This window comes from Apiospora aurea, assembly GCF_038362705.1.
Source record: "Apiospora aurea strain CBS 24483 chromosome Unknown utg000007l_segment0_segment0, whole genome shotgun sequence".
NCBI classification, from domain to species: Eukaryota; Fungi; Ascomycota; class Sordariomycetes; order Amphisphaeriales; family Apiosporaceae; genus Apiospora; species Apiospora aurea.
The window spans coordinates 776,857-788,876 of NW_027117394.1; the positions used below are offsets into that span (position 1 = coordinate 776,857).

Sequence of the window (12,020 nt, forward strand, 5' to 3'; positions counted from 1 at the left end):
CTCAATTACCTGGAGCCTACCAGTGGCACAGAATCTTCACTCCAAAGCTGCATCTGTACCTCGTGTCATCAACCCAACCAGATGGAATAAGCGCCTCTTCTATTTCCTGCGATGGAGAACGGAGGGATATCAGCAGTAATTGTGCCACACTGCAAGCGATCGATATTCTGACCATTCTGACACAGATAATTTGGCACACTTCGGCTTCGGGCTGCCTACGGCACAGAGTGGGTACCATCCCTTCTGCCAAGATAGGCATATGCAGTTCGGTTGTAGCTGCTGCGCATAATCCTGCGTTCATTGGTGGATGGATCAAGAGGGTGGTCGGCTGAATTTGGCTGGCGCTTTCAAGACACCTCCGCATCAGGCTGCCCGGCAACAGTCTTGATCTTCTCCTCATTGCATACGGATGCCAGTTTCTCATGCAGAAGCGGCGATATAATTTTTCTTTTGGGGGCCTGACAAAATGGCGCCAGCCTCTTCGTCTTCAGCACTGGTGCCTTCAAAGCAGCGCAATGCTTTGTTAGATGCTATCGGCGACTTTGAGGCTACGCTGAGCGATGCGGAACGCCTTGAGTTGAGGAAGACGGAAACCATCCCCGACGCCGACTCCATCCTGGTCTTCACTGCAGAGCTCGACGCAACCCACCGGACACGCAGAGGGCCCAGTTACGCCAGTAGACTCCATACAGTTCTTTCAGCAGTTGGTGTGTTCTGTGGTGTCATCGACACGTTTGTGTCTTCGCATCCTGAAATTGCCGCGCTGGTTTGGGGTAGCGTCAGGCTGACAATGATGATGGCTGCCAGTGTCACATCGTACTACCAGCCCACCTCCGACTTGTTCATGAGGCTTGGTAGACTCTGCCCTCTCTTCGCCGATTATAAATCCTTGTACCCAGCCTCTGTTCGACTTCAAAAGGCACTAGTTGACTTCCATGCGTCGATCATCCGCTGCTGTAGACACGTTATGCAGGTTCTGCAGCGACCACTTCACCAGCACATTCTCAAGTCTCTTTTGTCGTCCTTTGAACAGGAGTTCAAGCCCGACGTTGATGAAGTCCAGTGGTACAGCGACTCTGTTGAGCAAGAGATCCACTTTGCTAAGGCTCAGGCTGATCGACAAGACCAGCAGCTGCAGGCCATGGAACGAGAAGAAGCGTTGAAAGGCAGGACCTTGGTAGACCGATTTACAGGTCGAGTAGAGGCGAAGCTGATGAGAATGCATGACATGCAGCTTCAAAAAGACGAACGGGAGTCGAGAGAGCGGAAGCAGCAGCTCCTCGACTTGCTATCTACTCGTGACTATCTACGTCTATACAAACAAAGCTGTCGGAAGCGGTGGCAAGACACTGCCAGCTGGATATTCCAATTATCGGAGTTTGTCGACTGGCAGCAGGGAAAGAAGCCTGTTCTTTGGTGCTCGGGTAGGATTGGTTCGGGAAAGACTATTACCACCGCGAGTGTTATCCAGCATATTCTCGTGCTCAAAGACCCCGATGGCAGCCCTGTGTCTTTCCATTTCGGCCAGTCTACCGGAACCCATTGCCTAAGCGCCAATGAAATTCTCAAATCAATCCTGCAACAAAAGTTGGATTCGACGAACGTCACTGATGAAGTCGAAAGCACGCTTCGGAAGCTCGACATATCTTCCGGTACAGACGACGTCTTGAACCTGCTTCGCCAATCATCTACCCCGGGGCCTTCATACATCATTATAGATGGGATTGATGAATGTCCGAAGCCTCAAAGAAGGGCATTACTTCTCGCTCTCTCGTCATTGATATCATCAGACAACAACCTTCGCTTATTCCTTTGCGGTGGTGTCAGCATACAGGATGAGATAGAACGTCACTTCAATGACTTCCTACATATATCACTGAACTGCCAGTTCACAGACGACGATATCACCAGATACATTGACGATATCATCGACAACAAGCTCGAGACCGGCGATCTGCGAGTTCATGACCCTAGCCTTGTTAATGAAATCAAGGTGGCTCTTTCTCAAGGGGCACAAGGAATGTACATTACCCCCTAATATTCCTCGTCTTTTGATTCTTCCTATTGACAATCACTCCAGGTTCATATGGGCTTTCTTCCAGGTTGAAGAGATAAGTTCTCAGCCGTCTGATGAAGATATCAGGACAGCCCTCCGCAACCTTCCGAAAGATTTGAACGCCATATTCAACAGGGCTCTATGTCGAATCAGAGATGGGGCTTATTTCAAGGAGGCTCAAAAGCTGCTCCTTTACGTTTCCGCCGCAAAGAGACACATGACCCTTAATGAGCTTCACGAGGCAATTGCAATTGTACCGAATCAGCAATTTTCCGAGCCTGCCCGTCAGTGTAACAGCATGGACAAAGTTTCTTCATGGTGTGAAAACCTGGTGGAAGCCGAAGAAGAGAGTAAGGCTGTCCATTTTGCGCATCATTCCGTTGGCACATTCCTCCTAGAGAAGTATACGGATATTACATTGATGGAATTCCAGCTCGGCTTGGACGAAGCCAATAACCAACTGGGGGAGATATGCCTGACTAATCTCAACTGTTGAATGGCCTTTGTACGTACGTACGGTGGTTGGCGATGCATAATATGGTATATTTCAGGTTTTTTATAATGTATACTTTATTTAAGTAGAGAGGGGATCGTAAGATCCCTTTTGTACGGTAAAATAGATGGTTCGTGCGCACGGCGCACGTAATCCCCCTGAACCGTACTAGTTATTGCCTTTAAGCTAGGTATTTTAACACTGGCAACTTTTCTTTTTAAGAGGAACGTACCCTTTTTCCGTATTTCTTCGTAGATTGTACGGACGTGTTGAATTATTCGATCTCTTGCGTTCCTTTTTTCGGTACGGGTAGCGCCGTATTTACTTTATTTACTCTTAGTGATATGACTGATTTAAAAAAACCGTAGTCGCCGGTATTATACACGATCCTTAGTATTTCGTCCGATGTTTAGTTAATATTTAACTAATAAAAAAATTCTCCCTCGTATAAATTAATAACTAATCTTTTTTTATTCGTTCCGATTTAGAATATTCGAAATTCGAATTAATAAATTTATTAATTCGCACTCCCCTTTATTAGTATAAAAAGAGGCTTAATTCCTTAATTTTTTATACGAAAAGTTTCTCTTTTTTAATTATTTACTTTTACTATTATAATTATTCGTGTAAGACTAAGCTTTAAGTTATTTACTTTAATTATTTACTTCTTTTTATATAACTTTTTTTTTCGCGCGATAACTAATATAAATAATACCCTATCCGGTTCGTACGTTATTACTTTCGGACCGTAAAATATCGTTAATCGTAATAGTAGTTATTAATAAATAACCTTATCGATTAGCTTTATAATTAACCGTATTTTCTTTTAAAATATTATTATTAATATACGGTTACTTTATTTTTTTATTAAAATAATGTTCGGATATTAATAACCGTGTAATAAAATAACGAAAAACGAATAACTACGATACCTAGTTATAATATTATTATTCGTGTCCGGGTTAACGTAGTTTACCACTACGCGACGTATATTACTTAACGACGCACCTTTTCTACTTTTCGACTTTTTTATATAAATTAATTTAACCATAACGCTTAAAATTAATTAAAATTATTCGTTATTCGATTCCTCGCTTAATTTTATATTTTTTTTATATATTTACGTATTATAACTTGTTTCGCCGTAGATATTATAGCGCCTTTTACCGGTCGCCCTTCGTTTCGACGAACCCTTATTTTTATTTTTATTAGGCGCTAAACGTTTTCCTTTTACTTTTTCGTCCTATAATTACTAAAATTTCTTAATAATAAGGGCTTTTTTAAGCTAAACTCGCGATTTTTTAGCTCTTCGGCGTTTAAAAAGTATTAAATTAGCCTCTTTTAATATATATATTTTATTACGTATAAAGGTTATTTTATAAGCTATTTTAATTATACTTTTCGTTATTTAGTTTACCGTATTTAAAATCGGCGTTAAAGAGCTTTTTTTAATGAGTAAATACCTTTTTTTAATATAAATAAAGTGCTTAGTTATTTATTAAGGGTTAGACGGCGTTTAAGGGTCGTAGGTATTAGCCGTTTTTAAACGGGATAGGTTAAGTGTAAACGTCCGGAGACGTATATTTAATTTATTAATTACCTCGTTAAGGTTATAAGGTATTAAACTAGATACGCTGAATCTAAATTTAATATTAGTTTTTATAAAAATAATAAAATGCGCGGCTTTAAAAGCGATAAAGAATTCGAGCTTAATAATATAATTTATAAAAGCTTTAATAAATAGCTCGATTTTTTCGAATAAGCACGTTTTAAAAACGAATAAAATATTATATCGAAAGGTTAGAATAAATATAATAAATAGGGAGGTATATTAATAATAATAATATCGTTATTCTAGTAATATATTTCGAATTCGGCTAAAATATAGCTTTCGTGGCCGTTAAAAATTAAAAGGCGGTAGCGACTTTTCGTTTACGATTTAGTATATTTATCGAAGTGCTGAATTTAATTTAAACCTATTTCGTTATTAATTTAATTATTAGAAGTCGGCTTAATTATTTAGTTACCCGGTAAATCGGTTTCGCGAGACTAGTTTACGAGGTAATATTAACTTTAAACGATTAAGAACGGCGGAATATACTAGCCCTACGAATTAATATATTTAATCGCCGTTACTTATTCTCGATTATTAAGCTGGACCGATTTCGCCTTTTTACGCCGCTCGGCGCGTATTACGATAAGTGTTAACTTAATTATATTTATTATAAAGCCGGTCTTGTTAAAATTTTAGATATTTTCGTTAACGATCCCGTATTTCGCCTTTATATTTATAATTAATATAAATTAAGTAAAAATAACTTTGAAATTTTCGTAAAGAGTTTTTTAGTAATCATACCGACGATTTATTTTAGTTTTTAAGTCCGGGTTATAATTAATAAAACGCTTAACTTAATACTTACTAACGCGGTCGCCGCCGCGCGACGCGGTAAAGAAATTAATTATATTTTTTATATTAACGAAATCGGGAGGTATCCTTTAAATATTTAGATTAATTATATGTTTACGAAATACCTCTTTTTTAATTAAATTTATTTTATATCGTTTCGGTCGAATTTCGCGTTTTAAAGTTCGGTTATAAATTCGATAACGTAAAATTAATTCGGGTATATTATAAGCTTTTATTATTACTCTTTAACTTATTTAATTCGGTCCGTTTCGTATCGCTTAAATTATTAAAACTATCCGATTTTTTTAGGATTAATTAAACATTATAGTTATAAAAGTATTACGCGTTAAAGTTTAATTATATTAAAATTAAATTAAGGTACGTCGCTAAGTGATATGCGTCGCGTAGTGGTAAACCACGTTACCGAGTTTTTTAAGCTAATAATTTTATAAATTATTTAACGCGAGGGTTATTTTCGTACGCTTTTTATTATTTGTTATAAAATAGTCGGTTTTAATTATACTAACGAGTATATCCGAGATTTATACCCGTTTCGTAACTATTTCCGTTTTACCGGTTACTCGGGCGGTTAATATACTACGTACGTTTAAAAATCGTACGGTTCCCGGTATCGTGCTTCGATTATTTTATCGGTTTAGTATAATAATAACGATAATAATAATAATAATAACGACGATAATAATAACGATAACGATAATTCGAATAGCGAGGAGAAATAAAGTAGTTTTTAAAATAATAATGTTTAAACGGGGTCGTGTAAAAAAATAATATATAATATCCGGGGATAATAAATCGTGCGATATTTTTTTTTAAAAGCTTTAATATAATATACTATTACGTTTCTTTTATTTCCTTTTTTATACGGTAATAAAATATCGGTAGTAACTGTGTATTATGCGGTAATAAAAAAAATATTTTACCTTTTCTCTCTTTACCTAAGCTAGGGTTCGGGTTTTTTTATATATACTTTTATTCGTACGGTAAGCTTATTCGTAGAAATAAGCCGTTTAAATGCTTAGTTTAAAGTCTTTTTTGTAAGGGCGTCGGCTGGATTATTTCGGCCGTTAACCTAATAAAATTTTAAGATTTTTTTCTTTTCGTACGATTCTCGAAGGGATATAATATTAATTATAAGCCTTTTTTATTCGTGGTTTCGAGCTTAACGAGGTATTTATACAGTAATTTCGAGTCGGTATAAAGGATTATCGGGATATTTTAAAATCTAAGGCTTCGTACGATTTTTTAAAGTGTAGAGTTAAGTGTAATACCGTTATCGATTTTAAAGATTATATTATATAGTTCGTTCGCGAGTATATTTCGCGTAACTCTTTTATATTTCGTCGAGTTTTAATATACGATATTTTTTTTTTATTTCGAAACTGTTTTTCGTACGGCGTATTTTTTAACCGATCGCGATAATGTATCCGAGTTAAAACGTTAAGTTTTTATTATTCGTAAATAAACCGTCGATAAAAATATATATTTTCGTACGTTAAAAGTCGAGGGGGATATATTTTAATCCTTATGCGGGGTTTTTAATTTATTATAATACTTATGTATTAAGGTATTTAATATCTTTTTTTTTCGGCGTTTAAATTTAAGCGGCGACGAAAAGGTTATACGAAGCCTCCGGTTAATATATTAAGCCGATATACGCTTTTTTTATACGTTAAGAGACGTATTATTAATCTCGGTCTATAGTTTAAACGTTAATAAGGCGGAGTTATTAAGCTTATCTTTTTTATTCGAATAAAATATCTTGCGATTTAAGCTGGATTTTTTTTCCGTTGAATTTAATCGGTTTATTTTCGGTTAGGGTTTCTTTCGGTTTTACACGAAATTTCGTATTCGTAAGTTTTTTTTTTTAAAAAGAACGGGGAAATAATAAAATTAAATGTATCGTCGGTTTATATTACCGTAATATCGAAAGTGTTTAATTCGTTGCATATAAATAAAAGGTATAAATTATACGTAAATATCGTTATTCCGAGGTTTTATACGTAGTGTTCGTGGTACGTTTTAAATTAATAAAAGCCGGATTCCGTTAGTTCGTATAGTAGTAATATAATTTAAAGGATTATACTTTTCGGGAAATATAGTTTAAGCTTTTTCGGGAGCTCGGCGTATATTTTTCGGGTAAGCTTTTTATGTAATTAGATATATATTTACGTTATATCCCGGAGTTTTTTATACGCTTCGAAATTTTTAATAAACGTCGGTTTAAAGGCGAGGAATAAGCGTTAACTTATTCGCTGGATAGTCGGCGATTAGGTTAAAATTTTTCTTTATTAACATCGCCGTACTTTTAAACAATAAGCCTAAATTTTTCGTACGGCTTAGTATTTTTCTTTTTTACTTCGCGTACGAATTATGTTTTAAAAATCCGTTATTAACCGTGTATTCGTAAATCGTATTATATAAATTAAAAAACGTTTTACGCGGCGAGGTTATTAATTTTTTCCGTATCGAATTTTTAAAACGGGGCTCTAAATATATTAATAACGCCGTTTTTTCGGAGTTTTAATATAAAATCGTAGTTTTTTTATTCCCGTATAGTAAAGAAAATATTGTGTAATATATTATCGTTTAACGGTTTTTTTCGTATTATAACGACGATATAATTCGTAATATCTTTTTTTTTACGTATCGGAGTATAATCGTATTAAAATATTCGTATAATCCGGGGGTGTATAGATATCCTCGTTTTAAAGTAATTCGATACGTGGTTTAAATTATATTCGATAAAATTCCGATTAGTTAATATATTATACGGTGCGTACCGATATGTTTGTTTTATTATTTTCCGAGGTTTAATTCTTTTTTTTCGAAAGAACGGCTTAATTTAAATAATTCGGAAATCTTTTAGGCTATTATACGTATCGATACGAACTGTTTATCTTTCGATTACGGCGATTCGATAAGGTTCGGTCAAGCCGTTTTTTTTACGCTATACGAGAACTTTCGTTTAGAGCGGGAGGGTTAAAATATCGTGGATATACGGTTCGTTTCGGGTATTTAAAGCCTGATTAATATCGATTTTTATACGATGTTTTCGAAGTATTTTTATTACTTCGTAAATAGCTTTCGTACGTTCCTGGATTTTTAGTGATAGCGGGGATTATATATCGATTCGGAGGTATACTTTAAAGACAAAGAGCGTCGGAATTAAGCCGTCCGGGCTTACGGTATTATTAAAGGTTTTAATAGTTATTTAAAAAACCATTTCCGGGTTAATATATTAATTTATTTCTTTTTATAAAATATCGTACGCTCGGCGAAGCGGGCCGTGCGATTTTTTAACTTTTTTTACGGTTTAGTATACTTCGATTAGTATTTATTTATATATAATTCTTATTATTCGTGCGTAATCGCCAAACTTTTTTTAAAATAAATGTTTAAATTATGCGAAATAACGTTTAAAAGCTTTTAATAAACGTATATTTAGTATTAATAAAAAGCGTTCTATATATTTCGTACGAAAAGGGTTTTTAAAAATATAGCGGCTTAAAACGAGGTATTCGTATTAATAACGTAAAAAATATTTTATTCGTTAATATATATAACGTTAGCGACGATTTCGTAATTAAATTCGTAGTCGTCGCGTAACAAAAATTTAAAACGTTTCGGGGCTAGGTCGTACGATTAGTATTATAAATAAAATTTCCGGATTTCTTTTAAGTTTATCGGTTTAATATTGTTATATCCGGCGTTTTTAAAGAGGTTATATAGCTTTTTTATACGAAAATGTTTAAATTTTCGATAAAAGTAATAAAGTTATACTTCGATAAAGTATATTACTTACTCTATACGGTTAACGTTAAAGAACGAGTATCTTTATTTTCGAATAACGGGGAACCGTGCGTTATCGCTTTTTTATACGATAACGTTTTAAGTATTATTATAATAGGCTTCGAATTAATCGGCGTTATATAATAAGAATAAGAATAGTATAAACGTATCGAGGATATTATACTTCGTAACTTTTAAGTTTTTCCGTACGGTAATAAATCCGATAAAAGTTATAATAAGCGAGTTTCCGAATTAAATCGACGCTATTCCGGGGATCTAATTAATATTTATATCGGGGTTTTCTTGTACGTAAGCTTCGGCTTACGGTTTACCGACAATAAAAATACGTACGGCGCCGGTATTTTATAATTCGCTTTAATATTATTAATTATACTATTTACGAAAAAAAAATTAATTTATTTATACGGTCGGTTTCTTTACAAAATAAATATTTTTTCCCGTAAAACGGTAAAAAAATACGGCGTTTATAAGGTAATATATACCGCTCCGTGCGACGTTAAGGTCGGTAATTTTTTTCTCCGGCGTATTATTTCCCTCGTCGTCGATAAATAGGGCGTTTCCTTTTTATTTATATAGGAACTTATTATAGTTCTTAGGATCCGTTCCGATAGTTTTATACGCTTATAAATATTACGTACGTACTTTTTATTATTTTTCGGGCCGGTAATACGTTAATTAATATTTTTATTTACCGTAAATACGGTATATTTTTAGTTAATCGGGCCGTATATTATACTTTAGTACGCCGTACGGTACCTTCGGGCAGTATATAATTATTATGCGTTAATTTCGATTATTTCGAGACGGTTTTTAATCGTATAATTATTAATTACCGTACAATTACCGTATAATTCCCGTACGATTATACCGTCGATTAATATAAAATGTTTTCGGTAATAAATTATTATACGAGATATTTATTAAGTATCTTATTGCCTTTTTTTAATCGAAGGCGGCAATTATAAACGCTTAAAGATTTAAAAATAATCCTTCGCATATTAACTTTTAATAAATAAAGGCCGGTTTTAACTCGAAAACTTCACAGCATATTCGTACGACAGAGGTCCGGAATTAGACCTTTTTTAAAAGTTTTTACCGAGGGCTCGTTATACGAGTTAAAATTTATTTAAAAACATATTTAAAACTTCGTACTATATCTTTTCCGGGTTCTCCTTTTTTATCCGTACGAAAATTATTCCCGTTTAATTTATATAGTATTAATTATAATTTATTTTCGTATTAAAATAATTATTTAAAAAATAATATATCTCGTCCTATTTCTTTTCGGGTTTAATATAATAAAAATAATATTACTTTACACGGTCAATAAATACGTCCTAAAAAAGCGTATAGTAGTTTTTTTCGGAGAAGCCGTGCCGGCGGTATTAATTAATAAATATTCGTACTTTATCCGCGAAAATATTATACGGTCGGCCGGTATATATCTATTTTTTTCGGTACGCTTTTTAAAAGGCGATAACCTCGCAATTTTCGGTTATTTTATTTCGTATTAAATATATTAATAAAATATTATATATTATTTCGTACGGGAGTATCGAGGTTTATACAAATAGATTAAGTATAACGTTACGATTAAAAGCCGGGTAAATATATATAAATTAATTAACGTAAACTCCGGGTAGTCCGGGGTTTATTACCGGTACGAATCGAAAGGCGTTTATTTATTATTTTATACGGTTTATTAACTTATTTTTAATTAATACGGTTAAATATTCCCTAGGGCTTTATACGGCTAGCGTTTATCGTGCCTCCGGTATTAAAAATACCGTTAATTATTATAGGAGGTTTTTTTTCGTACGGTATTAATTTATAAAACGTACGAACTGTTCGGTTATTATTCTGCTTGCCGGGGTCGTTACCTCGTAGGTTTCGATATATAGAAAACATTTTTTTACGTACCCTCGGTTTATTAGTTTAAAATGCGGTTCGATTTATTCTTTAAAATCGGAAAAAATTTACTTTTCGAGTGCGATACTTTATATTTTAAGTTTATAATAATTGTAAAAAAATTATACGAAATATATTATATATATACTCTTATTTCTTTTTAATTTAATAATATTAAAAAGGTTCGGCTCCGCGTTTTATTAATCGATATTTACGGCGGTTCGGGATTCCCGGGCGTACGTACCCGTAATTTATATAATCTCCTTATACGTAAGCTGGTCGGGGTCCGGGTTTAAAGCGAAGTATCGTTTTATAGTAGCGGAGGATATTATTAATTATTATATTATTTTACTTAGTTATATAACGATTATTAGGATATAAAATAATATATAACGTAATAAATCGCCGTATAATTTCGGACCGTTTTTTTTAAACCGTATAAACGTCGGCGAAAAAAAAATCCGGGTCTCATATAATAAAGGCCGTTACGTTTTTCTTTTAAAGTCTTAGTTACGGGATTTCTTTAAGCTACTTAATACGGTTACCGAAGTACGGGCTTTAGTTAAGAAACCGTCTCTTTATTTTTATTAATTTATAATTGCTTTATATAATTATTAATTAATATTAAATAGTTTTTATACGTACGTATAGTAGTTAATAATACATAATATAGTATATTTCAAGTCCTTTATAATACATACTCTATTTAAATAAAAAGGGGATCGTAAGATCCCCTTTGTATAATAAAACAGATAGTCCGTACGCACGGCGCACGTGATCCCCCTAAACCGTACTGGTTGTTGCCCCTGAGCTAGGTATTCCAACATAACTTCAACGACTTCAAAACGGCGTTAATCCCACAACCAAAGCCGTTATCCATCCGCAATCCCCTGGCAATTGTACACGCCACCGCAAAACCTGGATCGAAACTCGCAACAATTTATAGCTCGACCATTAGGCCAGGCCACCAGGCCTTTGACCTAAGGCGTGCTGTTGACCCTGACGGGAGTGGAACGTCCATCAAAATTTCTCGTGCTCTCATACGCGAACACCCCTTTCTGAAATATGCATCCGAGCATTGGATCCATCACACAAGGTTCTTAAGAAACCGGAAATCCAGGGCATGAATGGTCCTGCGCCAAGTGGTATCAGCCAAGCTAAGCTTCTCGATACTGCCCTGGACGGGCGATTCTCAGGGGCTGGAGTGGGCGAAGCAAAACCACCACGACGCTCTCTTACGACTCCTGTGGCGTGGCAAATTTGATGCTTTGTTCAAATGGGCTGCTGATAATGACGATCTCCAGCTCTTCGATATACTAATTGAC

At 34.6% G+C, this 12,020-nt stretch overlaps 1 protein-coding gene across 1 annotated transcript; it reads left to right on the forward strand.

Annotated features, from left to right (window-relative positions):
- Window positions 1–466: 466 nt before the first annotated feature.
- Window positions 467–2,552, forward strand: PG986_010528 (uncharacterized protein; the record flags this gene model as incomplete). The annotated part of the gene is made up of 2 exons (XM_066846750.1): window positions 467–2,022; window positions 2,081–2,552. 2 exons carry the CDS (start codon window positions 467–469, stop codon window positions 2,550–2,552), a joined length of 2,028 nt encoding a protein of 675 aa, XP_066696241.1.
- Window positions 2,553–12,020: the final 9,468 nt, after the last annotated feature.